The sequence below is a fragment of the Selaginella moellendorffii genome, unplaced genomic scaffold (assembly GCF_000143415.4).
Source record: "Selaginella moellendorffii unplaced genomic scaffold, v1.0 SELMOscaffold_66, whole genome shotgun sequence".
Classification (NCBI taxonomy): domain Eukaryota; kingdom Viridiplantae; phylum Streptophyta; class Lycopodiopsida; order Selaginellales; family Selaginellaceae; genus Selaginella; species Selaginella moellendorffii.
The window spans coordinates 811084-838658 of NW_003314327.1; the positions used below are offsets into that span (position 1 = coordinate 811084).

At 43.5% G+C, this 27575-nt stretch overlaps 7 protein-coding genes across 7 annotated transcripts; 4 read left to right on the top strand and 3 right to left on the bottom strand.

Annotated features, from left to right (window-relative positions):
• The first annotated feature begins 8210 nt into the window (after positions 1–8210).
• On the top strand, positions 8211–13155 carry LOC9649683. The gene is made up of 21 exons (XM_024659149.1): positions 8211–8364; positions 8410–8494; positions 8560–8599; positions 8664–8915; positions 8968–9067; positions 9127–9201; positions 9259–9357; positions 9412–9528; positions 9576–9691; positions 9742–9841; positions 9902–10227; positions 10277–10607; positions 10663–10811; positions 10867–11085; positions 11145–11331; positions 11382–11629; positions 11693–11785; positions 11838–11939; positions 11991–12333; positions 12395–12532; positions 12584–13155. Exons 1-21 carry the CDS (start codon positions 8233–8235, stop codon positions 12872–12874), a joined length of 3543 nt encoding a protein of 1180 aa, XP_024514917.1. The 5' UTR covers positions 8211–8232; the 3' UTR covers positions 12875–13155.
• Positions 12973–14956, top strand: LOC112340546 (mechanosensitive ion channel protein 1, mitochondrial-like). The gene is made up of 6 exons (XM_024659150.1): positions 12973–13659; positions 13715–13989; positions 14064–14164; positions 14218–14325; positions 14376–14597; positions 14668–14956. Exons 1-6 carry the CDS (start codon positions 12986–12988, stop codon positions 14761–14763), a joined length of 1476 nt encoding a protein of 491 aa, XP_024514918.1. The 5' UTR covers positions 12973–12985; the 3' UTR covers positions 14764–14956.
• A 546-nt stretch (positions 14957–15502) lies between these two features.
• Positions 15503–16340, bottom strand: LOC112340535 (protein FLOWERING LOCUS T-like). Its single transcript, XM_024659115.1, has 2 exons — positions 16262–16340; positions 15503–15987 (listed from the first exon to the last, which is right to left on the bottom strand). Exons 1-2 carry the CDS (start codon positions 16338–16340, stop codon positions 15503–15505), a joined length of 564 nt encoding a protein of 187 aa, XP_024514883.1.
• A 157-nt stretch (positions 16341–16497) lies between these two features.
• LOC9649320 (F-box/kelch-repeat protein At5g26960) lies at positions 16498–17972 on the bottom strand. The gene has a single exon (XM_002985259.2). The coding sequence runs from the start codon at positions 17934–17936 to the stop codon at positions 16623–16625; it is 1314 nt and encodes a 437-aa protein (XP_002985305.2). The 5' UTR covers positions 17937–17972; the 3' UTR covers positions 16498–16622.
• Positions 17973–18076: 104 nt separating this feature from the next.
• On the bottom strand, positions 18077–21619 carry LOC9649684. Its single transcript, XM_002985260.2, has 4 exons — positions 20524–21619; positions 19887–20455; positions 19592–19811; positions 18077–19528 (listed from the first exon to the last, which is right to left on the bottom strand). The coding sequence occupies exons 1-4, from the start codon at positions 21613–21615 to the stop codon at positions 18218–18220; spliced, it is 3192 nt and encodes a 1063-aa protein (XP_002985306.2). The 5' UTR covers positions 21616–21619; the 3' UTR covers positions 18077–18217.
• A 25-nt stretch (positions 21620–21644) lies between these two features.
• LOC9649685 (rhomboid-like protein 11, chloroplastic) lies at positions 21645–22651 on the top strand. Its single transcript, XM_002985147.2, has 4 exons — positions 21645–21914; positions 21972–22265; positions 22325–22387; positions 22443–22651. Exons 1-4 carry the CDS (start codon positions 21651–21653, stop codon positions 22572–22574), a joined length of 753 nt encoding a protein of 250 aa, XP_002985193.2. The 5' UTR covers positions 21645–21650; the 3' UTR covers positions 22575–22651.
• Positions 22652–24894: 2243 nt separating this feature from the next.
• LOC112340555 lies at positions 24895–25514 on the top strand. Its single transcript, XM_024659191.1, has 2 exons — positions 24895–25010; positions 25061–25514. Exons 1-2 carry the CDS (start codon positions 24927–24929, stop codon positions 25406–25408), a joined length of 432 nt encoding a protein of 143 aa, XP_024514959.1. The 5' UTR covers positions 24895–24926; the 3' UTR covers positions 25409–25514.
• The last annotated feature ends 2061 nt before the right edge of the window (positions 25515–27575 follow it).

The following is a 27575-nucleotide window of genomic DNA, read 5'->3' on the forward strand; positions in this document are numbered from 1 at the left end:
GGAAATTGCACATCTTGCACATTGCATATAAATAGGCATGCTGTCTTTCGTCGAACAGGAGCACGACATTGCAATCACACAAATATGAGATATCAAAATAAAAGACTATATCATGTTGCCCTTAAATAGTTGCCAGAGTGGAACGCTCTTGTGAACGTTTTATGTTGCAATCTTTTAAGCTTCCTTCGCTGAACCACAATTGAATCAAATTTCCAAGTCAGAAAAGAGCAGCATTGTGCAGTACCTGATGAAAAAAGTTGAAGTTTTCTTCCTTGGCACTCTAAGCTTTTGCATGCTTCGAGAACTTTGTTGTACTCTTGGCCAGAACGGGCGGCTAATGCCTGGCTATCAAAATGAAAAAGCAGAATAAAAATCAGTGGAAGAATTTTGGACCTGTGAACAAAAAGTGGCTCAGTTTTTGTGTTGTTTCAACTCTATAATCACTATCACATTTCTTATCCTCTACCAAAATCCAGCCCATCACCCTACAAAGAATATATGTCCACGATGACCATAAGAAAAAATAGAGAGAAGAAACCACTTTCATAAGCAATGAACTTGAAATATGAATATGATTTGGAATTCTTGGCTGGCTTCAGAATTGTGAGTGTCATATAATTGTCATAGAAATATCTGACAATTTGAGGATTTGCTTAATTTTTAAAATTCACTTAAACTTGTCTGTGCTAATACTTAGGTGATAATAGATTAAGCTAAAAGTCAATATTTGTCAACAGTCTTTGAAGACTTTCTTTGATAGTTATTGACTTTGACTTTCATTAGACACACTTCTTTACAGTGTTCAAATCCACCTACCAAGCCTGAAGATCAGTACCAAGCCTCACCACAATCTTATATTGCATCACAGAGTTATCTTTATCAAAATATTATTCTTTAAGTCCAAGAGATTTATGCAAATTTAATTAATATTATAATTGAATATAATAATAAATTCAAGCATAGCAAATTATTTTTGGATTCTAATCATCCACAATTGAAATAACTGTGCTTTGCATGCAATCTATTCTTTTCTCTTCTTGGTTTTCTTGTGATAACTTCTACTTACTATAGCTTACTTAGCTTGTGTAAAGCACTTCTTAAAAATAAGAAAAGGTTAGGAAAGAGCAAAAGGTAAAAAAAGAATTAAATAGTAGATTAAAGGACTGATACTTACCTGTGAAATCTCTAATTTATCTCTAAATTTACTTTCATAATAATTAAATTCTTCATCACAATCTAGAATCCATTCAAATTATAAACATCATCTTCCCATAAATTTAATCCTCAAACATTCTCCAAGAATTAGATTGCATTATTTATAGCTTGCCAATTGACGTTATAATTATGCTCTACATCAATAGGAAATTGTAGAACATTGAGAATAAGACACCAAAAGAAAGAACAAACCTAAGTATAATAATAACTAGAATTCTAGATCTTGCAAAAAACCAATACAAATCTAGATTTAAAAGAGAATGAAGAAATAAGAATGAAAAGCATAATCTTGAACACTAGAGCAAAGCATTGCCAAAAAGCTTTGCAGTTCAAGGATAAATTATATAGGAATAAATATATTAATTAAGGTTTATACCCTTACTTATATACAAGAATGGATAGACTGGATTTAGTTTTAAATAAACAATCTATATGTTATAGTACTATAATTAGTGTATTACCTAGCCAAAGTAATACATGTATATTTGCAAAAGCTTCATTAAGTAAAGTTTGAGTCAATCGAGAAATATACAACTCAATTTAATAAGCATTATGGATTATTAGGCACTAGGTCAAGATAATAGGATAAAGAAAGGGCTCTACAATCAAGTGATCACCCCTTTAGCCAGTTGGCTTAGGGTGTAAGGGATAGGATCCTAACAATGGTATCAAAGAAACATTGTAAAGATTTAGTGTCTAAGGATTAAATCAAAATTGTTTGCTAACTATTTATTTTAGATGACTCTGTGTGTGTGTGTGTTTTATAAATGTAAAGGAATATCCTATAATATAATTTCCTTAAAAGCTTTATGTAATGCTTATTAATGCAAGTGTGTCTATAACAAATGCTTTAAACTAGTCTTCGGTGGCTAGAAATATTATCTAATTTCTATTATGATTACTCTAATTCTTTACCCAAAAGCTGTGTGTATAGGGAGTACTCTCCAAAAACTATATTGTAAGCATCAAGTAAGGAATTGGAAAGTAAAGGCTAAAATCTAGATGATTTTTTTGATCTTAGTTGAATGAGAAGTGAGAGAAAGCTAAAACTTTAATTATTGATTTTATTTTATATTTTATATTTTATAGTAAATTAACCACAGAATGGAATTTAACCCTTGGATACATGTGTCAAGGACAATAGAATAAGACCCAAGTTTCAAGGCCTTGTGTTACTAAATAAAGGGACAGAAAGCATATAGCTTAAAAAGTGAAGGGTTAGGAGTCTAGAGTAATATTAGAACAGTTTTAAAACATTCAATATCCCAATGCTAAAATTAGCATATAAAATGAAGTTTAATAAAGTTTGATACTATTTTAGCATACCAATGACTTATCATGAGTTATACCACTTATAACTCCCCCCTCTTCCCAACACACAAGAAACCCCAAGACTCCTCTATATATAGTTAAATCATCTACATTTATAAAATATATTTATAGAACTATGTTAATTATTATCTATAGATGGTCCTACTATATATAATATAAATTTTCTTTTTTAATTATTATGCAGAAATTGTTCTTGAAAGCTATACTTATACAATATATATATATATATATAAAATATAATTTATATAATTTATATAATTAATTTTATTTGTATTGAAAGAAAACGATGTGTACCTAGCTAAAGCTCATATGCTACTGCCAAATGCAGTTGTATGAAAAAAGGCATTAGTCTTCATATCCAATGAATCTATCTATATTGGCTTCTAATTTTTTCAGACCAATCAATTTGCATTCTCAATTGCTAAGGGGGCACCACTCATTTTAATGGAGCTGTGGTGTTAAAGTGTTGACAAATGAGCAAAAGCTTCTTTGAGGAGCTAAAGTTGAGTTGTAAGTGTTGATCATCATAAGCCTTAAGACAAGAAAATAATTAATGCATTATAACTCACCTCTAGCAAAGGCAACATCATTCACTAGTGATCTTATTATGTGTTTTTTGCATGTCTTGTAGATTTTCTTACATTATTGTGACCTACAAAAATAAAAGATGTTACTAAGTACTTAAAACCTCAGAATTATCTAGTTTTTTAAAGCTATCTCAATGACTACTCACTTTTCTATCCTCAAACATAACATTTAAAATAAATAATAAACTTGACTTTCTTGCACAATTTGCAACTCACTCATCTATGAGTAAAGTGAGAGATGAAAGTATAGAACTTCTAAATCAAGCCTAGAGGAGAAGAGATTTTTCTTATTGAACCTTTGTGAGAAAAGAGTTTCTAAAATGACCACACTTGATTTTATATAAGTCACTGTAGTAAAACATTTATAGCTCAATAAAAAAAAAGAAGAGAGACAAGCCTATTTGCTAAAGCATGGATAGTAAGTGCAAAATTACCCCCCCCTAATATGGAGAAGAATAAATAAAAACAATGTATAAAGCCAAAAATAAGCAGTAAAAGGATGGCATTAAACCATAAAAATTAAAAGGCATAGTCAAAGGTGGTTATGTAAGTTGGGAATGACGAATTAAATGTAAATTCAAAGATTTGTTATTTACAAATATGGTACCATGAAGAAACTAAAGTATATAAATGTTCATATTAGACCACATGCAAGTAGAAAATTTATGAAGGGAGAAGCCTTAACAAGTGAAAGGGTGGAATCCCCTCGATGTTTCAAAGGCAAATTTGAGTATCTAAGGCATTTTGTGTGGGGAGTCACATTAAGGATTTTATATGGGGAATCACATTAAATATTTTGTATGAGGAGTCATGCCAAAAATTTTATATGATACCATTTATAAATGCATATATAGAGGTTGGGTTAGAGTCCCAACTATTTAATACTTAAAGGGCACTAAAGCGTAGTTATAATTTAGGATATAAGAACACTCATTTTTTGGTGGTTATATACTTTTAACAAGGAAGTTGGTGGGAGATGCCTTAAAGTTGTAATTCATAGTTAATATGTTTAATATGAAAACTTGATATATTTAACTTGAATACTTTAGTGCAAGTGGCACAAATGATGTGGTGAATGGGATAAGGATATCCAATCTCAATTGCTATAGGCCAAATAAGCTAGCTTGGGCGTATTACCAAATGTGGGGGATATCCCTAGGTCAACAACTTAAAAGTTGAATAAACATAATATTTATTGGTAAATATATTGAAGTTTTTATTTGGGATCACTAAGTGATCTTATGGCTAGTCAAGGATAAGCTCTTTATTGTGTTTAAGAAAAAGACTTTTAGTTCAAATTAATGATTTTAATAAATGGTATAGTGTAACTAGGTTAAGGTAATTGAGTGGGAAAGACATTTAAGATGAGATGGTTAGGTACAATATAATGATATTATGAATTCAAGAAAATAGTCTCTAAAAGAAGGACTTATAAAGGTTAAGAGATTAGGCAATAAATAAGGCCCACTATAATAAATGTTGGTAAGACTTATGAAAAAGTGAATACCCTATAGACTTAAAAAATTAAAGTCTTTGTTATGGAATAATAAAACATCCTAAATATATTCTGGTGTAAATAACCAAAGGATAGGAGTAAAAAATTAATAGCCAAGAATAACTTAGTAAAATGTTGAAACAAATCTAAATGATAAGTTAGGTGAGAAACCATTAAAGGGTGGTTGCTAATGAATATATGAGAAAAGTCATAAGGTTCCAAAGGAAAGAAAGCCTTAATGCTCCAAGTTGGTGAAAAGTGAAAGTTTTAAAAAATAGAATAGCAATGTAGTTAGATGGTAGAGCTATGAGCAACCCTAGTATAAATTATAGATCTAAAAAGTGATAATACCTAACAAACAAGTAAAAGTATAAGATTAAGAGATTCTAAGATAAATCCCAATTATGTGAAAGAGGGTAGATGCAATCAATTTTGGAAGATAGCTATGAGAACACCATAGGTGATAGAGTTGTATTATGGATATTCTAAAAGAGAAAACTCTATAGAAAGTTCTACTATATGATAGGTGGAACTTAGTGCCTAAGTTAACATAGAATAAAAGAAAGAATGATAGTGTACTTAAATAAAAAAAACTCTCTAAAATGAGGAAGTAAAGTGCACACCATAATAATATGTATGGAAATGTGTCAAAGACATTTAAAAAATTGACACAAGGAGTCAATATTAAAGTTCTAAGAGGCAAATCCTCATATTGATATAATCTGAAACTACTTCAAAGTGAGTAGTAAGGTTGAGATGGAAAAAGGACCTTTAGTGGGTTTAGTGAGATCTAACCAAGAAAAGAGAGGGAACCTTTATAAGTGAGGCATTGAGTCTATAAGTTGGGGGTGCAAGATATGTAAAGTATAATGAACCTTTGGTGTTAAAGTATTGCTTGATGCCAAAGGTAAAATGGTAATCCATGATAAAGTTAGTTAAGAAAAAAAGTTATTATTCAATAAGGACATCAAACTTTGTCAATGTGTGGTGAAGTTGTAAGACACAAATCCTTAAGTTTCAAAATAAAATCAAAAGTTGGTTACATGGCAGTGGCTAGAGCAAAAATTCAACAAGTGTTTAGACATCTAAATAGAAATTTACAAATTAGTATTATAAATAGCTATAAATCCTTCATTATTTACACACAAGACACAATGAGCATTTAGAAAGTATTTTTCTAAATATTTTATGCTTGCAAGTATCCTAGTAAATATTTTATTCTTCAACTTACTCAACATTTAATTTCATCCTTTAACAATAAGTTTATCAATTTAATTGAAGTTATACAAAAATAGTAATTTCAAATAAAACTTATTTGTATATCCTGACTTTTACATTAAACTATAATTAATTAATTTAAGCAAGGAGTGTTTAAAGCAAAGCACCAGCATAAATTAGGATTGAATTGTATGCAATAATTGATTAAAGGTGCTAGGGCAAGATTGAGGATGACTGTACCATCTTAATTCACTTGTAATTCGGTATTTCTTTAGTAGGAATATTGTATAGAAAATCTATTGCAAAGCAAAGAGATTTTATAAGTTATAAGGTAAGTTCTAGATATAAATTTGAAAGCTAAAAAAAAAACTTTCTTCTTTGTTTTCAACTGATGGAGCTACAGTAGCTAATTTCTACTGATTAATAAAGCACGTAACTCTTAAATTTTGATAACTAAAGGTTCTAGTATGCAAATAGTTGCAAGGACCTTGATAAAAAATGAAAGACAAAGACAAGGTGTAAAGACGATTTAGTTTTTTATTAATTTTTGCAATTTTTTTTAACTCCACTTCCTTTCATTCCTCATAATCTGAAAAGTTTAAAGATTAATTTTTATAATATAGAATTACTTACTAATGATTACTTAAGAAGTGACATATTCTCATTCTTCTTTCAATTTCAGAATTATCTAATTATAAAACCATCTGTAGGGTATGTTCCCTCATGGGTATCTATTCAATTTACCTGAGAGCATTATTACTGATGCAAATTACACAGCTATTATTGTGGGGTTACATAAAAATGTAAGCAATATTTAAATTTTTTTTTTCTCATCCCATCACCATGGTTGTAAATTATACTATGAATTCACACTAGCACAAAACTGCCACACATGTCGATGAACTCTTACTATATGAAGGAATTCATAACAGTATTTTATGTGGGGGTTATTAAATGATATTTAAGTTTAATTAGTTTTAGACCTCCAAATAGAAATTTGTAAATTAGTATCATAAACAGCTATAAATCCTTCATTATTTACACACAAAGAAAACGTGACCCAAATATTTTTCCAATACAAATTATAGGACCATACAAGTTTGAAATATTTATCATAAATTACTAAATTACCATCTTTTTGTAAGTGAAGAAAACATTTAATTCCTTTACCATTAGTTTTGGTATCCCAGATATTAATGTTTTTAAAATAAAGCACTAAGTTACAATCAGATTGCATAATCAAAATAAAAAACATATTAGGTGATTGCAAAAATTCTCCAGTATACAATTTTGAAAAATAAGTATAATGTGGTCCACTTTTAATACAAGTTTTATGAATGTCACAATCTGATATTAATTTTTCTTGATGATAATTATTAAAAACTGGGACTATAGTACTAAATTCATTTAATTCAAAATCTACAGTATATGATATTGAATACCGAGAAGCTATATACTTTACAGAGCTATAAGTTATAAAATCATTTATAACATATGTATCTAATATATGATTAAATTCACGTTGTAAAGCTGTTCCACTATTTAGATTATACAAAAAAGGAATAATACTACAAAGATAAATATAATATTTTCTATTTTCTTGTATATCATAAGCTTCTATTAAAACTATTAAACTCTTTTTTTCTTCATATAACACTCTAGAAAATGAAAATCCCAAGAATATTTCTTTACGTTTTCCTACTTCTTGAATAAGATTTTTTATGATAGGTATTATAACATTTTGTCTATATTCAATTGTTATACCTTCTTTTGGTCCTTCATAATATTTTCTTATACATTCAATAGATTGCATGATTAAAATTATTAAAACAAATATTTTATTAAGAAACATAGTTTAAGAAAGTTAATAAATTTAAGCTTCTAGAGTTTGGAAAACAATATAGCAAGAATGTTTTTTAAATATTTTTTCTGTATACTGTTTCTTATTTTATTAAGTATTTTGTATTTTAAATGTCTTTTAAGTAGAATGGTTGTTAGGAAGCTATGCTTAGACATATGGCAATATATGCCTACCTATATGCCTATATATATATATATATATATATATATATATATATATATATATATATATATATATATATATATATATTGCCATATAAAGTTTGTATTTAAGAATAGTGTCTTAATATAGTAGATCGATATTCAATTGTGCCTTTGAAATTTGAGGTTATTAGCAACTCTTTTATTGCTATTTCAAAGGTTGCTCAGTGTGACACCATGTTTTTATTGAAAGGGGCTTGAAAGTCATCATCTGTGTGTCTAAAAGGCCTAAAATCTTTATTTTGTTAAAATTATTTGATACACCATAAAATTTAAAACGCTCGCCAAAAAATAAGTAGCCCTAAAGTTCTATTTCTCCTCATCATGCTGAGGCTACGCGCGTTCCGCCCCAGCAACGACAAGATCGTGAAGATCCAATTCCATCCCACGCAGCCCTGGCTCGCAGCTGCCGATGGATCCGACGCCGTCGTCGTCTGGGACTGGGAGAATCGTCAGGTGAGCTGCTCCTGCTCGGGAAATCTCACAGATCTGGGGTTTTAGGTCCTGTATGAGCTCAATGCCGGGGGTGTGGACGCCAAGCGCCTTGTCGGAGCACAGCTCCAGAAGCTTGCGGAGGGAGAGTCGGGTAAATATTTTAGGATGCTCTCGCATTTTCTGCTGCTCTTGATCCATTCTATCCTCTCTTCATAGAGTCCAAATCCAAGCCTACCGAGGCGATTCGTGGAGGAAGGTACCCAAGTCTGTGACCAGCTTACACTTGGTTCTAATGGTGTTCTCCTTTATTTCCTTGGCAGTGTGAAGCACCTCAGATTTTACGATGACGATGTCCGCTTCTGGCAATGGTGGATCAGTCGAACAGCAGCAGTGGACGCTCAATCCTCTCCAGCACAGTTTTCTCCACCCGGTTCTTCGGGTAGTTCTGGCTCCACTCGAGGCCGGCGCTTCCTTGTTATCTGCTGCGAGAACAAAGCCATCTTCTTGGATCTGGTCACAATGCGTGCTCGAGACGTTCCCAAACAACTCCTGGAAAACAAAGCTCCTCTTTGGTATGGCTTCAAGTTTCAGTTCTTTTTATCTAGTGTCGTTTTGGGATGACAGTGTCGAGTTTCTTCCACGCTTTACTTCTGGAGATGGCACTTTTGCGGCATTTGGTGGCTCCGACGGAAATATTCGCCTTCTGTCTCTTACAAATTGGCAGGTTCTCGGACTATAGTTACTTCGTATCGTTGTCATGTTGTAGTTTCGTTTGTTTTTCAGATGGCTCAAAAGTATATTGGCGGCCACAAGGGATCAGTCGTGTGTCTGATGACTTTTATGACGTCTAGTGGGGAGGTATGTTAAGAGCTCTTGTATTTATACCGAGCTTAGTGTAACTCTCTGAATTTCCAGACGCTTTTGGTGTCTGGGGCTACCGATGGTTTTATTGTTGTATGGAATGGCGACAATCCTCTGGCATTACGAGAAATTTCTCCAAAGCTGTCGTTGAAGGTAGTCCCTTGGAGCTTATTGTTCATTCCTGAATATTACATGTTCCCTCTACAGGCTCACGATGGTGGTGTGCACGGTATGGAAATGGCAAAAATACAAGGGGGACCTCCTCAACTTATAACCATAGGTGCTGACAAAACATTGGCCATCTGGGATACCACTTCTTTCAAGGTAAGAACGGTTGCTCTTGGAAATTAATTTTCAAGTTATTGCTGCAGGAACTAAGAAGAATCAAGCCCATTCCAAAAGTTGCGTGTCAAAGTGTTGCCTCCTGGTGCCATCCTCGTGCCCCCAACGTGGACATCCTGACTTGTGTGAAGGACTCACATATTTGGTACGTGCTTTTGGTATGTCTATTGGTCTACAAAGTTTTTGCTTCTGCAGGGCTATTGAGCATGCAACTTACATGGCCATGACACGACCATTATGTGACTTGAGCTTACAAGTTCCCTCTGCCTTTATAGCAGCTACCAAGAAACTTAAGGTTTTCCTTGTGATGGTCTTGTGTTTACGTTCTTACGATGAATTATTTGCTTTCTGGCAGGCATATTGCATGACAGTACACCCGTTGCAACCCCATTTCGTTGCAACAGGAACAAACATTGGAGTCATTCTGAGCGAATTTGATGCGAAATCAATACCACCAGCGGCTGCCTTGCTACCCGTGCCTGGAAGCAAGGAACATTCTGTTGTATATACTGCTGAGAAGGACCTCAACCTGCTTTCTTTTCAACTCTCATCTCCTGCAACAGACGGACGGCCGAGGACAGACATCGGGGAGGCACCTCAGATACTCAAACAAGTGAGGACCAGAGTTTGCCCCGTGCCTCATGAGACCTTTTCACAACTTAGTATAAGCAGTTCTGGGAAGTACGTGCTCTAATACTTTTGTAGGATTGCTAACATGCTCTTGTTGCAGGTTTGTTTCGGTTGTGTGGCCAGATGTGCCATATTTCGCCGTCTACAGAGTGAGTGACTGGGCGATGATAGACTCGGGTCAAGCAAGGTTTTTTGCATGGGACTCGTGCAAAGAAAGATACGCACTTGTGGAAGCTGTTGCAGCCCCCAGAATACTTCCTCTGGGAAAAGGTGGATCATCAAAGAAGGCTAAAGAAGCAGCTGCGCAGGCGGCCGCTGCTGCCGCTGCTGCAGCAAGTGCAGCAGCTGCTGCTACAGTTGAGATACGAATTTTGCTGGACGATGGAAGCCCAAACCTCCTAACGAAGAGCCTGGAAGGGAGACCCGAACAGGTATTGTATGCACGTCGAGCTCGTAAAACTCAATTGCCTTTTTTTGAATTTCAAGGTTATCGGACTTCAAGGAGGTGCATTATTGGGTGTAGCCTATAAGCTCCCTCGGATGTCAATCGTTCCTAGCTCATCGACATTTTCTACCCTTGAGGATATGGGAAGGACAACGATCGCAGAAACTTCTGCAAATTTCGTGCTTTACAGGTACTGGTTGCAGTGTTAGTATTTAGTTAGTATAACAATGCAACACTCTTTTCAGCTGGGAGACGTTCAAGCCTATCAGCGGCATGCTCCCTCAGCCTGAGTGGTCTGCTTGGGATCAAACTGTGGAGTATTGCGCTCTTGCATATCAACGTCACGTTGTTATTTCGTCTCTACGTCCTCAGTATCGCTATCTCGGTAATGTAGCAATTGCAGGCGCCACTGGTGGTGTATGGCATCGTCGGCAACTTTTTATTGCTACACCAACAACTATCGAGTCAGTTTGTGTTTTCTATGAATGCACATCTGATTTTTACTGTTTTTTTTATCGTGCAGGTGTGTGTTCGTCGATGCGGGAGTAAGTGCCATTGATGTTGAAAGAATGAAGAGGAAGGAAGAGATGAAAAATCGTGCAGCTCAGGGAGCCTCCACGGCAGAGCACGGGGAACTTGCTTTGTTGACAGTGGACGCTCCAAAATCTTCATCACAGGATCGAATTGCTCTTCGACCACCTATGTTACAGGTACGTTGATTGTTGGCCTAAGTTGCTCGTTAAATTTATTTCTGTTGCAGGTTGTCCGACTTGCTTCATTCCACACTGCTCCTTCGATTGCACCGTTTGTATTTACCAAGCACACCAAAGGGGAGGTCGAGGCCACCGGCAGCCAAAAGGATTTGGAAGACAAGAAAGTTGCAGACGTTGCGATAGGCGGAGGCGGCGTCGCTGTAGCCGTATCCAGATTACCTATAGAGCAGAAGCGTCCTGTAGGACCTCTGGTGGTGGTGGGAGTCCGAGATGGCGTCCTTTGGATTGTTGACAGGTAACTGGATTGCATACATTTAACGGAGCGTAACTTGAGTGTGGACGTGCACTTGTCCTACAGGTTCATGGTTGCCCACGCGATATGGCTTAGTCATCCTGGTATCCGCTGCCGATGTCTTGCTGCTCACGGAGACGCTGTTAGCGCTGTGAAATGGTACGTTTTTCTGCATGATAGTACTTACTTTACCGGCATTTTATGTTTGCAGGGCTTTCAGGCTTGGACGAGAGCACCATGACGACCTTGCTCAATTTATGCTAGGCATGGGATATGCTACTGAAGCTTTACATCTGCCGGGCATTTCGAAGAGGTTTATCACTTACATTTTGGTTCTTTTGTTGAGTGAGTTCCTGTTCTGTAGGCTGGAGTATGAGCTCGCGATGCAGAGTGGGGATTTAAAGAGAGCTTTGCAATGCCTCGTCACGCTAAGCAATAGCAAAACTCTTGGACAAGAAGCTGATGCAGTCAGTCTCGCCTTGACAACGAAGGAGAAAACAAGCGACGCTTTACAAGGCATTGTGAAGTTCTCTAAGGAGTTTCTTGAGCTGGTAGATGCCGCCGATGCCACCGCACAATCTGAGATCTCAACTGAAGCGCTGAAGAAGCTGGCAGTGGCTGGTGCGGTCGAAGGTGCTCTAGATCCTACCGTTCTTCGAGCACTGTCTCTGAGGCTTGCTGCACACGGAGAGATGACCCGTTTAGCGGTAAAGCTTTATACTTCTTTTCGGTTTTATTGCTCGATATCTGATCGCCTTGCCAATGCAGCTACTGGTGAACAGCATGATGGGAGCAGGCCATGGTCGGGAAGCAGCCATTGCAGCCGCACTTCTAGGAGATCCTGCTATATCAGAAAAGGCATGGCAAGAGACGGGCATGATCGCAGAAGCGACACTTCACGCATATGTAAGTAACTTCCTCCAACAAATTCAAAATGTCTTATGGTTTCATTCACAGGCTCACGGAAGGCCGTCCTTGAAGTCACTGCTTGAGCGCTGGAACCGCATGCTACAACTGGAGCAGGAGATACGCCCGACCGAGCTGCTCTCCATGGAGAAGGAAGCGGTGCTGGAAAACCTGGCAGAGCCGACGAAGAAGGCAGCAATTGAGATTGTTCCGCCGGGTCTTGTGGCTTCGACGCAGCAAAAGAAAGCAGCACCATCAACAGCGGCAGCAGCGGCAACTCCGGTTCTCATGTTGGAGGCTCCTCCTCTCCGTGCTCCAGCTCCACAAACGGTTGCAAGTTAAAGGTCCGACGTGACAGCAGCAGGGAATCGACGACAGGAACCACTTCTCCAAGTTTTCAGGGTCTTCGTGCCTTTGGAGCATGACAACGAGTGTGCCAAGTGGCGGAGGTGCATGGTTTTAGGGTGTCAGACGAAAGGACAGGTCACCGCTATGAGCAGGAGGACAATGCTTCACGCGGCAGTGATGCGGTATCTTTCCAACGTCACAAGCGGTGCCAGTTCTCCGTCGCCCTCTTCTATCTCCGGTAGTTTTCGCAAGAGCTCGAGATCATTGGCCGGGCTTCCGGGTTCCAGTCCACGGGTGTTGGGTGCCAGCTCTGGATTGTCTACTGTCAGTCCTTGGAGTTTTGGATTACTGGGCATTGAGCAGCGGAGGCATTTTGCGGCTTCTTCAGCTCCCGACACTCCTGCTGCCAGTGATCCCGAGGTTCCGGCGAGTGTGATCAGTAGTACCAGCAAAGAGTTGTGGGAAAGCGTGAAGGAGATGAGCGCTGAGGCGTCCAACTACACAAAGCAGACGGTGATCCCCAGCTTGCAGCAGTGGCTGGATCCAACGTCTCCCTACACAATGCAAGGCTTGATTCCTACCACCCTCGCGCTGGCCTCGTGCGCAGCGGCATGGCTTGTGCTCCCGAGAGTTCTTCGTCGGCTCCACAAGTACGTGGAGGAAGGGCCTACGACTAGTTTGCTTGGAAAGTCGGAGAAACACCCGTATGAGATGAGTATGTGGGCAGCATTGGAAGATCCAACGCGCCTTTTCCTCACGCTCGTAGCCTTCTCTCAGCTGTAAGTTGTTTTCTTTTGCTTGATCTTGTTGAGGGACTCGAGTTTTTCGCTTCAGGGGAGCCCTGGTCGCACCGACCACCGTCGTATCCCATTTGGAACTGGCGTGGCGAGGTGGACTATTGCTCAGCGGGCTGTGGTTCCTCCACAGATGGAAGAGTGTATTTTTCTCTCGCCTCCTCGTCGGAAAGGCGTCTAGCAAGGAGGAGCTAGAGCGTTATCTGGTCTTGGACAAGGTTTCATCGATTGGTATAATTGTGCTGGGAGCCATGGCTCTGGCTGAGGCATCTGGCGTTCCCCTCCAATCTGTTCTCACCGTCGGAGGGATTGGAGGTGAGTTATTACTACTATAATTCTTTCCTCGTTTCTATGCCAACCTTCTAACTCAAGTTTCCTGTGACACGCAGGTATAGCAACAGCATTCGCAGCCCGTGACGTTCTTGGAAATGCACTGAGTGGTATAATTCTCCAGTTCATCAAGCCATTCTCCGTGGGGGATTATATCACCGTAAGTTGCACTCTTTTTGGCTCCGTTTCTTGTAACACGAGAGCTCCTTGCAGGCTGGAAACATCGACGGACAGATCGTCAAGATGGGACTCCATTCGACAACGCTGTTGAACACAGACAAGATTCCCATGATGGTTCCAAACTCGTTCTTCTCCAGCCAGGTTTGTTTCTCTGCCTGTTGGTTCGCTAAACAATACTGGCCTTCTTCTAGGTGATTGTCAACAAGTCTCGCTGTCCAAAGCAGGCAATTAAGTCGCGGATTTACATCCGGTGCTCGGACATCGACAAGGTTCCCGTGATCACAGACGAGGTCGTAGAGCTCCTCAAGACTCATCCCAAGATCTTGTCCGAGCAGGATAGCCCTCTTTGCTACCTCTCCAAGACGGCCCCGACTCATCTCGAGCTCACATTCTCTTGCGACATCCAATCTCTGGTTAGTGAGCCAACTCAAATGATCTCCTTGCCCAAGCTTCTAGTTGACATTCTTGTTTCCTTGCTGGCAGAACAAACGCGAAGTGTTGGCCCTGGAGCAGGAACTTCTGGTGAGAGCAGCAGAGGTGGTCCGAAAATCTGGTGCCGCTCTTGGAGCTCCCGCTTAAAAAGGTAGCCTTTCAATCTTCTTCCACCCGAATCAATGCCTCATATTCCTGCTGCTCGTTTTGGTTTTCACCATCGATTTGATGGATTGTAAGTACAAACGTTTGAAGGTTTTGTTTGCTCCATGGTCAAAGATGAAACAGCTCCTTGTCACGCGATGTTCTTCCTGTTTGAAACAATATAGGAGTCCCTCCTTGTCCTCGTGTCCGCCATCGTCTAAATCAACGAGTATGAGATCGCGGTTGGCGAACTACAGCCAAATGGCCTCGTGAGACAAAAGCATACTTATTCATGCAACCAAAAGAAAGGAACTTAAACATCAAGACAACGATTTGAGCCAAATGGTAAATTGCAGTTTAATGAAAGTTCTACTTTTAAAAGCCTAAACCTTGGACGTGAAGAAAATAGAATGAAATAATCCAATGCCACGGGACACCTCCCGTGGCCTCCACTACAATAGCCACGGCATCTTCCCAATCCTGGGAATCTAAATCATAGAAGCGATTTGTCAACGCTTGTGGAAAATAAATTCTCGTACATGGCAAGCCAGCGAGGGCAAGGCATGTAGCAGAACCATTGCCTGTCAATTCATTGTTTTCTTATAGATTGTGTCATCTGAGATTTTTCACAAGTCCATAGTCCCTTGCTAGTTTTCACAAACCACACAGTTTGTCACAGTTGTGTTTTGGAACTCAAGAAGAATTTTCAACTTTTCATATTACAATCAGGATTACATCAAAACTAGCAAGAGTAACCCCCTGTTCCTGGATTTACATGGAGCTCCAGAACAAAAGACGTTTGTGTAACTAAGCTTGTAAGATGATTTTCTGACACTAGACTATCGAAGTCCAGGACAAACCTGTCCGGCAAGCGACCTGCGATCGGCTGCTGCTGTGAGTATAGCAAAAACTCGTAGGTGTGTTGTATGAGATCGTGCGGAGACGGCCTCACGTACATCTCAAAGGGATCCCCGTTAAGAAAGCGCGTCCCTGGAATGTTGCCAACCCAGTAGTGAACGTAAGTCTCCTGCGGAGCGCCAGGGAATCTGGACGCTTGGCGATCGATCATTAGAAGCGAGTAGAGATTGTCTTGATCAGATTGTCCAGTGATTTGAATTCGTGGTGTGCTTGCTGTTTGCTGGCAAGTGAGAGATTTCCCTTGGGTGACCTCAATTCCTCCATAACTTATGTCCAAACTTTGAGACAAAACTATAGATTGACAGAAAACTGTAAGCACACTCGATCGAAACAAATTCATTTACCTGTAGTGACAGAAACGAGGAAGAAGAAAAAGACCACAACTAATGAGTCCATGAGCTACAAAACAAAAATAATGAGATTTTGCTGACTTGGCATTTTAGATTAGATTAGCTTTGTTGCTCTATAAATATAAAATTTAAAAGGCTTAGATTAGGCTGAATCTCCATTTTCATTCTGTTCATGAGACAAGCAGCTCAGACCCCACGGGCGCATTTTCCTTAATCTTGCAGCATTAAAGAACCATCAGAACCATCAAACAAGGTGGAGAACACAAATGGTTTATTTGTTGCTGCGCGATCTGGAGGCCTGGTTTCCCGCATCGGCTGTTCGGGAGCTAGCGTTGTAATCATCCAATAAGTCTAGAAACCTGGAGATCAGTGCAGACTCTGAAGTTTCTTTGATCCGATTGTTACAATCAGACTCATTTTGCGAAAAAACTTGTTGACAAATTCTCGCACGATCTGTTGCATTCTGGAGAACTTCATGGTTGGCAAGGAGGATTTTCTTTCCTTCCCAATAGCATTTAGAGTACAAGTGAATATCCTACAACAACAAAGAATCAAAGTTAATGGCAACCGTTGACCGGTCGCAGACCGGCGTCGTCAGCACTGGACGACCGCGCACACGGCACCGTTCCTCATGTCGGGCAAATGCGGCGCCTTGGACCACTCTTGCCCGCGCGTGTCGTAGACGAGCACCAGCCCCTCGCGGAGCCCCCGCGGGTTCCTCCCGCCGCGGCGCAGCAGATCGTCGATGCAGCCCCCGACCTGGATGATGTGCACAGCGCTGCCCACCGTGACGCACGAAAACTTGAGCAGGTTGTCGATCCTCAGCGGCGACGGTATGGGCGGCAGATTGATCCGGCTCCACGCCTGGCCGCGCGTGTCATACCGCCAGAAGGAGAGCTCCACGGCGTGGCTGGAGAGCATGTAGATGCAAGACCCGACCACGGTGCACGAGATCACGCAGCCGCCCCCGATCGGCAGCGGGCGCGACTTGAGCCACGCGTTGACCCGGGGGTCAAAGCAGTCCATGGAGCTGAGGTAGGCGTACGGACGCCTGATGCCGCCGATGACGTAGAAGATGCCGTCCACGGCGGCGCCGATGCAGCCGTAGCGCCGGTGCCGCATGTCCGGGAGCCGCCGCCACGTGTCCAGCTCGGGGTCGTACACCTCGGCCTCGTGCATGACGACGTCGCGGCTGGCCCGGCAACGGCTGGCGCCGCCGGCCACGTAGACCCGGTCCCCAATGACGCAGCAGGCGAACTTCTTCCGTGGCAGGAGCATGGGGGCCGCGCGGGCGACCGTCCGCCGCCACGTGTCGTAGACCATGGTGCAGTCGCCCGCCAGCGTGGCGCCCAGCACGAGGATGCGGTGCTGGAGTACCGCCGACTGCGCGTGGATGAAGGTGTGGTCGGAGGATGACGTGTCGTGGTCGTGGTCGTGGTTGTCGGGGAAGAGGAGGCCGGCCTGCCACTGGCCCGTGGACTGGGAGTACGTGGCGGAGGAGAGCCCCGAGCCAATGCCGCCAAAGACCACCACGAAGCTCTCGAGCATCCGGAGCTTCCCGCGCGCGCGGTAGTAGGGGTCGGACTGGACGATCGCGCGCCAGTGGCGGCACACCATGGCGCACTGCCGGATGGAGCCACGCGGTACCCTAGCCAGGCATTCCACCAGGAGATCGTCCGGGAGGGACGCCATGAGCAAGCTCTGGAGGGAGGAGGAAGGAGAAGGAATGCGAGGCGGCGGCAAGAGCATTGCCGAGTACTCCACCACTACCTCTTGGCGATCGCCGTAGCACTCGCAATCGGACATGGGCGGGCTCCAGCACGCCCGGACGAGGCTCCGGAGCCCCATTCTCCTGCCGCTCTTGGAGCGCTGCATTGCCGCCGCCGCGCCCGCCGCTGGCTGCCCCATCCTGTGTAGCAATCGATCGATGTGATCGACCGAAACCCTAAGCTAGGAGCTGCGCTCGATCTACGCTATACCAACACCGGCATTCCTCCACCAAACCCTAGCGAGATAGCTCTGCTCGAACGGACCACATTTTCCCACCATTTTCTCTTCTCTTTGTGCGATTACCATTCTATCCGAGCAATCGATTAAATGCGCGCATTCTCCCAGATCTTCTCGATCGATCGAGCCAGCCAGTCACCACCAAACCCTAGCGCTCTTTCTCTTTGCCGCGATCCATCAATTCAAATGTACTTCATTCCAGCGATCCTAATCCGGCGCGAGATCATGAACTGGAGGAGCGCGTAGATCACGCCCAGCAGCGCCAGCCCCCGGATGCTGCCCACGTCCGCCGCCACGATAGCGGGCGCGTTGAGCGGACTCGTCACCAGCAGCGCCATGTCCGACGCCCGCGCCTGGTTCCACAGGAAGAGATTGAACACCGCGTGACTGGGGATCGCCATCGCCAGCAGCACCGTGTTCTTGGCCGCGTAGATCACCCCCGCCCCGCCCATCTCCATCCCCCACGACGAGCTCTCGTGCCCGTGCCACACCTCGCCCCACACCTTGATCGCCGAGGAGATGGCGAGGTAGATCGACACCGCGGCGCACAGCGGGAGGTAGCGCTGCCGATCGCCGAATCCGGTGACGAGATTAGTATCCTGGTTGAGCAGCAGGAGGATCGGCGCCAGGAACAGCACCGCTCGATCGGATCCGCCGGTGAGGTGCCGGTTGAGGACGATGCACAGGAGGAAGCTCCCGATGGTGGCGATGTTCCCCACCGCTGGCATCCACGCCCCCTCCGCCGAGAGCTTCTTCACAGTGAGAGGGCTCATGTGAGAAGCTCGCTGCTGCTGTAAAAGCCGGTGCTTTGGCACGAATCCAGCTCCTCCTCCTCCGGTGTGGACTCCTCCCTTTTCTCGGAGGATCGAAGCGAGCTGGAGCTTGATCACCAGCGCGATGAGCATGAAGATTGCGGCGTAGAGACCCAGCAGCGAGCTGCGTGCTCCTCGGAGAGCCAGTATCGAGACGAGCTTCTCGTCGCCATCGCCACCTGTTTGATCCCATCCTCCCCGGAGCTGGCCTTCGAGGAGATACATGACCGGAAGCAGCGAGACGAGGAGTCCAAACAGCCACGGCACGAAGCGGGGGCTGGAGGCCGATGGTAGCAGCACGAAGACGAGGAAGAGCGAGGCCGACACCATCGCCACTACCAGGAGGACGCCGATGATCACGAGCTCAGGGAAGTAGCGCGCCGCGATGTAGATCCCCAGGTTGGCACCCACGCCGATCGCGTAGAAGAAGCGAAGTGTGACGAAGTGCTGGACCGGGAGAGCCGAGGACAGCGCCGCCAGGGTCGTGATCGCCGTGGCGAGGAGGAGCCATGTCGACCAAGTCGGCACTGCTGCTATTCCGCCATAGATCGCCTCGTCGTCAGAATAGTCGATCTCCCTCACGTAAAACGTTCGCCTCGAAAAGGACCACGGGAGAGGCGGCTGCAAGAGCATGAACAGCAGGCCGGTTGCCAGGACCAGGACGAGTGATCTTCTCGCTGCCTGCAGCGTAAAAATGTGATTCTTAGAGAAGAGAAGCTGTGAAAACAGAGTTTTGAAAAGTACCTGCAAGTGGTTGAAATGCTGGACTACGATCGGGGCGCTGGCAAAACCCGCCAAGAGTATCATGGAACCGAGAATAACACTGTCCGAGGGACGTCGACCGAAAGACCACTCGAGAGCCTCGATGATTGTCGACTGGCACCAGAATACAGCCGCGAGAATAACGACTGCGTGAGCGATTCCTTGCCATGGTTTCATCCGACTTCCAGTTTTTCCTTTTTGTCTGTGAAGGAAAGAGCGAAAACTTTAGCTTTCTACCTCCAACGAACAAACTTCTCCCTCGAAAGAACAAACTTACTTGTAGAGAAGAACGGGTGGCGAGACGGCCAGAAGCAACACCACCGAGGACCACAGCACAGTTCTGGAAGATAACAGCAGCATCCCAAGCTTGGAAGCGTAGAGGCAATAGATCACCCAAGCTCCGAGAGATGTGACAAAATTGTTAGCAGCCAATCTTCGAGTGACTAGCAATCCAAAGGTGGTGGAGAGCACCACCGCATAGCTTGGATAAATAACGTCGTCCGTGTAGCCATAGTAGATCCCGGGGTAGTTGTAGAGCTTGTTCTCGAGGTTGCAAACCAGCGCGGCATGCCCGATCAAAGAAATGTCGGTGAGGTAGCGAGCCTTGCCGGGAAGAGTGCTCAGCCCTGGAACTGCCAAGGCAATGCTCGCGCTGGCAATGAGAAGCTTGCAAATCGACTTGATTTCGCTTCCTCCAACCCAGATGCTCAGTGACCAGTAGTTGTGGAACACAAACCAGGTGACTGAAACGCTTGCCGAAACCGCGAAGAGAAAATACGATCCAAGGTTTCTGGACGCGAGGTAGTGGCCCAGGAACGCGGCGGAGATGATCGGAGCTGGGAGAAACTGCAGCAAAAATCTTTGAGCACCCAAGAAACGATTTTCCCGAGAGCTGGAGCTCTAGAAGCACGAACCTTGAGTGGCATGCCAAGGACGAGCGAGGACGAGAGCGCGGCGACGAGGAGGAGAGCGGTGAGAGGAGCGTTTCCAACGCGGCCGAGGAGGAACAATCCAACAGCGGCAGCTCCTCCCAAGAGGCCGAGCGTGACGAGCAGATAGTTGAAAGGTGGCGGGATCTGGATGTACTGGTGGAACGCGAAGAACACCACCCGGACCTCGAGACTGAGGATCACCGCCACCAGAGCGATCGCGCCATTGACGAGGCGAAAGTGGTCGAGTTGCCTGTGATCTTTGGCCAGCCACCACAGAGCTCCTTTCGTGGATGCGTAGAGCTGGAAGAGCAAAGGCACGAAGAAGAGGAGGACGAGCTCGGCGATGGCGTTGGCGGATCCAAGCCGGCGGTGGTGGATCCCGAGATGGAGCGCCAGTGGGAGAAACAGTAGCATCAAAGTGTGGAGACATCCTTCCAGAGGCCCGATGAGTAGGGACTCTTCGGGGATCTGTCCGCCATAGCTCTTCTCGGGCTTGGACTTAAACGAGGACGTCCTAGGCAGCGAGAAGAGCCAGTAGAGGACGAACTGGACGGCCATGAGATAGAACGCGGCGTGCTCCACCCCCGCCGCCGCCACAATTCCCCACGTCTGGCACGCGCCGGCGACGATCGGTGTGGTCGCGAAGAGCAATCTCTCCAGCGCGATCACCACCGAGGGATTCTCGAGCTGCAGCCAGCGGAATTGGAGCGATGCCCAGACGCCAATGAGAAAGATGAGCTCCATGAGCACGAGCAGTCCCAATCCCTGGAGAGCCCAGCTGGAGCTGGAGAGGTTGATCCCTGTGACGAAAAACGCGATCCCGGCCGCGAACAGCGACCCCCAGACCCCGAAGAAGGCCGCGCGCTTGAGGAGGAGAGAATCTAGAATGTAGGAGATCATGAGTCCTACCGTGAGCGTGGCCGACACCGGCTTGCCGCCCATCCCGAGCATCAGAGCCGCGCACGGTGCCAGCGCCATGCCCATCCTCGCATTGTGCTTGAAGCCCGTGGATCGGAGCTCGTCCACGGGCGGGCGCCTCGACGCCGCCATCCCTGTTCTTGAGGAAGAGCTCATAAACCCTAAATTCTGGCGAGATGCCCTAGGCGCGGATGACAATGGCGATGACGATTCTAGCTCTCAGAGCGCCGGCGCCGGCGTTGTCGATCGCTCCTCGATCGAGTAGGCTGCTGCTACTGAATCGCTGGATGGCGCTTCGCGGCGATCGCTCCTCCTTGCGTGCCCGGGCGTCGAAATATTCCAATTATATTGAGGAGGGAGAGGAGAAGGGGGAGAAGCGCAGGAAGCCAGGGAATGCTCTCTACCTCCTCCTCCTCGCAAATCTCGGCGTCTACGCGCTGGATCACTGGCTGGAGGTGAGTTGCGCGCTCGCGATTCCGGGATTTCCATGGCATTGCTCTTGATGGATCTAGGTACCAGGTATGAAGCTGCTCTACCTCTATCACAATTCCCCACGCTGGTACCAATTCATCACCGCGACCTTCTGCCATGGAAACTGGGGCCACATTTCCAGCAATCTCTTCTTCCTCTACATGTTTGGCAAGCTCGTGGAGGAAGAAGAGGGGGGATTTGGGCTGTGGGCGTCTTACATTGTGACCGGGGTTGGAGCAAATCTTCTCTCCTGGCTGCTCCTCCCTGGAAACGTTGTGTCGATCGGAGCCTCTGGAGCGGTGTTTGGATTGTTCGCGATCAGCGTTCTTGTCAAGGTTGGTTTTCTCTCCGGGACAATTGTTTCAAGATTTTTTATCTTTCACTCTTTCCATAGCTGAGCTGGGATTGGAGAAAGCTGCTCGAGGTGTTGGTCTTGGGACAATTTGTTGTGAACAAGGTAAGAACATAACTCCATTTGCGCTGACAAGAGAATTCGAGTTCCTGGGAAAAAGGTGGTGGAAGAGACTCAAATGCTGCAAGCTGCGTCGAGTGTGAATCACGTAGCACACTGCGCTGGAGCAATGGTTGGCGTGCTGCTCATCTGGGCTCTAAGCAAAATTCCAGCTCAAAAACACGACCATTGATCTATTTTTTGTATGTTCACATCCAACGGCTCTGCTTCTTTTAGTTTACACCATTAAAGACCATTTTTACGTAAAAAGTTGATAATTTAGTGAAAATGGAGGGCGGAGCGGTATGCAATTTGGTTGATTGTCCATTTGGTTTTCAACATTAACAACTTGCTTGAATGCATGGGTTGAATGGGTTTATGGGCCATGAATAGCACATAGCATCGATCATTGCTATGGGCATGATGCCCCATCTGGGGCATAAGGATTGGATATTCATAAAATATTTTATACTTCTGTTTTTTTTACACTCATATTACATGTGGACTAATAGCAGCCAGACACGTGGTATGAGTGAAATCTACTGTTGTACTATCCACCCTCACAGTCAGAGAGATTTTTAGTGCGCCTGAATGGCTGAGTCAAATCAATTACTTCAGGCGTCTTCTTCGTTTGCAATTTCTTGGAAAATTTACACTGTGGCGTTTGTTTTCGATTCCAGACTTACAATCAAATGAAAAATCTTGTGGAACAGAAATACGGACTTCATCTAGATGCCATACATCTTCCTGGACAGACTTTAGAACAAGGGGTGGATATTCTGGAGATTATGCGTAACATTCACATCTTTGTAGCTTGCTACACTTACAACCTCAACACTCAGGTGCATTATACAACATTCACTGTGACTGTTTCTGTTGATCATATGTGTAGATCTTTGTGGAAAAACCTTCAAATGCTCGGAGTCGGAAGCACTTGAACCGTCAACGTGAAACATGTTGCAAACTCGATACGTACACACGGCACGGGAATAATGAATGCCACAGTCAATTTCGCATATCAATATCTGGCTCAGAAATTTGTTGTCTTTTATCAGTTTCTGTTTGATGATCACATCAAATCTCGTTTGGTAAAGGAACAACGATTTTACAAGGTTTGCCGAGTTTTGACGTTTTTTTTTCTTGACTAATGGTTTTAATAGGAACACAAGATAAGACCTGACTATGGCTACCCCATGGCAAGAGCTGAGAAGCTGAATAAAGACATAAAAAAACTGAGTTTTCTTGATCAATTTCGCTCTCTAATATCTGAAATGGGGAATTCTCTCGGCTTTGTTAGAATGGTGAGTCTCGGAGGTCTGCATTACTGCACTACAGCATGCGGGTATGTGATTTTGAAGTTATAAAACCAACTTATGTATATCAAAACCTCTTCCGGGTTTTTATAGTTCTATACCGGATCAAAACATCAAACAGAATTTTGAGGAGGCAGCCAGGAGCCTTCATTTGCCTTCTTTAGCAGTTCAGGCCGGGCAGCTACTAGAAAAAGCTTTGAACAGCCAAAAGCTATCCGTTGACGAGAGTAGCTATTTCGCCATCCTCACAAATGTTTTTTATCAGGTTGTTTTCATTCTCACAAAGTTTGACAATGGTACTATTAAGTTTTCATCGGTTCCGCAGGAACTTCAGAGTAACGGCAATGTACACCTGAAGGATTTCTTCTTGATGGTTCCTGCTTTGACGATAAATGCAGCAGACGCAATGCATCAGTCGAAAGAAAAGCTTCATAAGCGCGGGCGAGATGCTGTTAATGCCATGTCTACAGAAGACGGTTTTGCTCTTGGAATCGCCTACATTCTCAAGGTTCATAACGTTGTTGATTGTAAGACTCACTTATGATTTGCTGCTTGTGTTAAGCAGGTGCTTGATCAGGACAAACAGTTCAATTCGTTGCATTGGTTTCAATCTGCGAGAGTTCATTTTCTGGCCGAGCGAACACGTCTTCAGGATGGGTTGGATATGGACAGCATTGGAAGCGGGATGAACGGTTTGCAAGTTTGGAGTCAGAAGCTGGCTTTGCTTTCCAAAGAAGAAGCTCAGAATATGCAAACGGTTTGTGAACAAATCTGTGAAATTCACTAACCGTTTTGTTTTCAGGCCATGAAGAGGCTAACAAGTATCTTAATGGAGATCGAAGGCACAGTTTAAATCTTCAACTCATTTTGCACAACTGAAAACAACTCTTTCTTTGGCACTGTAGATAATTGATGATGCTTCTATGGCTTCATGGGTGTGTTAGACTGATGTCTGTCATCACATGGGTGAAAACCAACTACACAATCGAATACTTTATTCAATTTGACTTGGACTTCACATTTTAAATCTCTTCGTATTTATGTACTTAATTCGTAGTCTTTTTAGAACAATTATTTGTGGTTTGGTTTATTGGTGTACGATTTTCAACATTGCCACGGTTTTCAAGTTGAAAAATGTGATCCACCAATTACCAAACTTGAAAGATTAATTTTGAAGATACGATTTTTTTAGCCTGGTATTTAAAAGTCATTAATGAGTGTCTGAAACTACAATGGCAAAGATGGTTTCTTTTAGTGTGGTGATGGCTGTGGTGATGATCTTGTTCGGAGGAGTCCAACGCACTCTTTCTCAGAGTGTAAGAATTCTTCAAAATGTCATAAGTTTCATTTTAAACTGTTTTTACAGACTTGCACCTATACCATCAAGATCAGAACAGGAACTACAGGCACGGATGAAAGGGTGGATCTCCGCTTGTTTTCTTCAGATGAATCTGTCTTGGATTTCTCTGATCTCGATGGTCCAGGGGATGACTTTGAGAGTAACCAAGTCAATACCTTCACATTCACAGGGCGTGAATGTCATGTCATATGTGCTGCTAAGCTTACTCTCGCCCGCATTAGCATTGCTAATGCAGGCATCTGGTCATTTGAGACGATAAGCGTCACCGTGAGTAATACTTCTCAAACCAAGTTTTTTGCCGTAGGGGAACCAATACGAGGTGGAACGAGTCGTGTCGTTGGCCCCTGTACCTGAATACTACTAAAACTGCATGCAGCACTTCAAGTGACAGGGTTGGATAACCAGAGTCACAAATAAGTTGCATAATAAGAAATTATATTTGTGTTTGTTATCACTTAAATCCTGCATTCTCTTGTCCATCAATTTCTTTCTTTACAAATATTAAGAATTGCAATATCAGTAGTACTAAGGTGCTCCGGGAGCCCAATTATGCAGCGGTTTGTGAATTTTTACAAATCGCACAGTTAAATTTGAAATTTGAACCTGGATCTGAGAAACTGCGGCTAGATTTGATTATTGGGGTCTTTGGGCAGTTTAAATCTTTGCTCCTTTTGCACAAGTGAAAACAGCTCTTTCTTTGGATTGATGATGCTTCTATAGGAAACAGAGAAACAAGAAGAGATCTGATTGTGGCTACCCCGTGGCGAGAGCTAAGAAGCTGAATTAACACATCAGAAAACTGGGCAGGCTTAGCGACGACGGATTCAATTTTTCCATCTCTAATATGTGAAATGGGGAATTCTCTCGGCTTTGTCAGAATGGTGCATCTCGGAGGTCTGCATTACAGCATGCGGGTATGTGATTTTGAAGTTATATTACCAACTTATGTATATCAAAACCTCTTCCTCGTTTTTGTAGTTTTATACCGGATCAAAACATCAGGCAGCCAGGAGCCTTCATTTGCGGGCAGTTACTGGACAAAGCTTTGAACAGCCAAAACCTATCCATTGCCGAGAGTAACTATTTTGCCATCCTCACAAATGTTTTTTATCAGGTTGTTTTCATTCTCACAAAGTTTGACACTGGTACTATTAAGTTTTCATCGGTTCCGCAGGAACTTCAAAGTAACGGCAATGTACACCTGAAGGATTTGTTCTTGATGGTTGCTTGGTTGCGTTTCAGGCTCTGATAACAACAGGTGAGCTTCAAACACCCACATTTGTGTTGAGTTACATGGCTGATCTTAGTATGCATTTTGCAGCCTACTGGAAAGGTTTTTATTGCTGCTATCAAATTGTGTTCTGTCTAGTCTGCTGTAGCGACAAAATCCCCGACAACGACCAGAGCACGGTAACATTCGCCATGAACAAAGTATATTGTGCGTTAATGGATGTTATTAAAATAGAAATTAAATTTTAGATTCAATTTTGTTTTCTGTAAAACTATGTTAATATCTTATAATTTGGAAGTTGACCTGTTTTTGGGAAACTTTCTTGGTTTCAGAAAAGCAATTTGGTAGCTAGCTCATATATGTCGGCAATGCGTTATCATCTCGTCTTCTTCATGCAATATAGTCCTCTCCAATCGTCGGTCGACATCCAGTTAATATATATAGATTCGTGATTTAATTTCGTCAATCATTTACGTTTGCAACTACAACACTTCAAACCACATGCTAAACAAAATGTGAGATGCTCACCTGATCCGATCCGGATAAATGGAATCACGACCACCTTCACCAGCCTTCAACTTCCCAAACCTGAGGTGCCTGTCCATAAACTCAACAACTCTTCGTAATCATACTTGTCAAACATATCACATGTATATGGCCATACGTCACAGCTGCACCTGTTTAAAAATATAGCTTCAGGAATGCATTGCTTCGGGAAAGAAGATCTGTGTACTAGCTGGGCCGACGTTTTCCTGACCTGTTATTAAACAGTCGAAACTTCTGAACCTCGTTTACCGTACGCGTGGATCTTAACATAGCCACTCCCCCATTTCTTAAATAAACTGGAGCCTGTGAAATCTGAACTTCCAGAAATGAAGGGATTTAGGGCATACTAGCGTGCAAGGCCCATAACCTGTTGAGAGAAAAACGGAAACTAAGCTTTTCTGAATTGAACGAATTGTGAAATAAAGTTTGATGATGCCACATGGCATGCATCCATTCAGCCATGTGGCTGAGTTAATGTTGAACTTCAACAGGATTGCCCCACGTGCTCCTTATCCCACTGTTGGTCGTGTCAGTTGTTCCAAATCATGTAATTATACACTGGCTCATAAACTAATAGTTAGTTTATGAGATGCATAATTTTACACATGGTTTATGAACGAGAGCTGACGGCTTTGATCGGCCGTCGCCAAGGTGCCGGCCTTAGGGCGCGGGGACAATCGGGTGCTGCAGATCTTTAGGGCGCTAGCCAGGATCAGGGTTTGATCGCCATTGCCGCTCAATGCC

What these genes read in the sequence shown, in the direction of transcription:
- LOC9649683 (XM_024659149.1), top strand. Translation starts at nt 8,233, where the DNA reads ATGCTGAGGCTACGCGCGTTCCGCCCCAGCAACGACAAGATCGTGAAG. An exon ending in GGGACTGGGAGAATCGTCAG is followed by an intron (nt 8,365 to 8,409) that starts GTGAGCTGCTCC and finishes CTGGGGTTTTAG; the next exon opens with GTCCTGTATGAGCTCAATGC. An exon ending in CAGCTACCAAGAAACTTAAG is followed by an intron (nt 9,842 to 9,901) that starts GTTTTCCTTGTG and finishes GCTTTCTGGCAG; the next exon opens with GCATATTGCATGACAGTACA.
- LOC112340546 (XM_024659150.1), top strand. Translation starts at nt 12,986, where the DNA reads ATGGTTTTAGGGTGTCAGACGAAAGGACAGGTCACCGCTATGAGCAGG. An exon ending in CTCGTAGCCTTCTCTCAGCT is followed by an intron (nt 13,660 to 13,714) that starts GTAAGTTGTTTT and finishes TTTTCGCTTCAG; the next exon opens with GGGAGCCCTGGTCGCACCGA. An exon ending in CCGTGGGGGATTATATCACC is followed by an intron (nt 14,165 to 14,217) that starts GTAAGTTGCACT and finishes AGCTCCTTGCAG; the next exon opens with GCTGGAAACATCGACGGACA.
- LOC112340535 (XM_024659115.1), bottom strand. Translation starts at nt 16,340, where the DNA reads ATGCGGGAAACCAGGCCTCCAGATCGCGCAGCAACAAATAAACCATTT. An exon ending in CTTGTTTGATGGTTCTGATG is followed by an intron (nt 15,988 to 16,261) that starts GTTCTTTAATGC and finishes GTGTGCTTACAG; the next exon opens with TTTTCTGTCAATCTATAGTT.
- LOC9649320 (XM_002985259.2), bottom strand. Translation starts at nt 17,936, where the DNA reads ATGGGGCAGCCAGCGGCGGGCGCGGCGGCGGCAATGCAGCGCTCCAAG.
- LOC9649684 (XM_002985260.2), bottom strand. Translation starts at nt 21,615, where the DNA reads ATGAGCTCTTCCTCAAGAACAGGGATGGCGGCGTCGAGGCGCCCGCCC. An exon ending in CCACCCGTTCTTCTCTACAA is followed by an intron (nt 19,812 to 19,886) that starts GTAAGTTTGTTC and finishes TTTCCTTCACAG; the next exon opens with ACAAAAAGGAAAAACTGGAA. An exon ending in AGCATTTCAACCACTTGCAG is followed by an intron (nt 19,529 to 19,591) that starts GTACTTTTCAAA and finishes TTTACGCTGCAG; the next exon opens with GCAGCGAGAAGATCACTCGT.
- LOC9649685 (XM_002985147.2), top strand. Translation starts at nt 21,651, where the DNA reads ATGACAATGGCGATGACGATTCTAGCTCTCAGAGCGCCGGCGCCGGCG. An exon ending in CGCTGGATCACTGGCTGGAG is followed by an intron (nt 21,915 to 21,971) that starts GTGAGTTGCGCG and finishes TGATGGATCTAG; the next exon opens with GTACCAGGTATGAAGCTGCT. An exon ending in CGATCAGCGTTCTTGTCAAG is followed by an intron (nt 22,266 to 22,324) that starts GTTGGTTTTCTC and finishes CTCTTTCCATAG; the next exon opens with CTGAGCTGGGATTGGAGAAA.
- LOC112340555 (XM_024659191.1), top strand. Translation starts at nt 24,927, where the DNA reads ATGGCAAAGATGGTTTCTTTTAGTGTGGTGATGGCTGTGGTGATGATC. An exon ending in AACGCACTCTTTCTCAGAGT is followed by an intron (nt 25,011 to 25,060) that starts GTAAGAATTCTT and finishes CTGTTTTTACAG; the next exon opens with ACTTGCACCTATACCATCAA.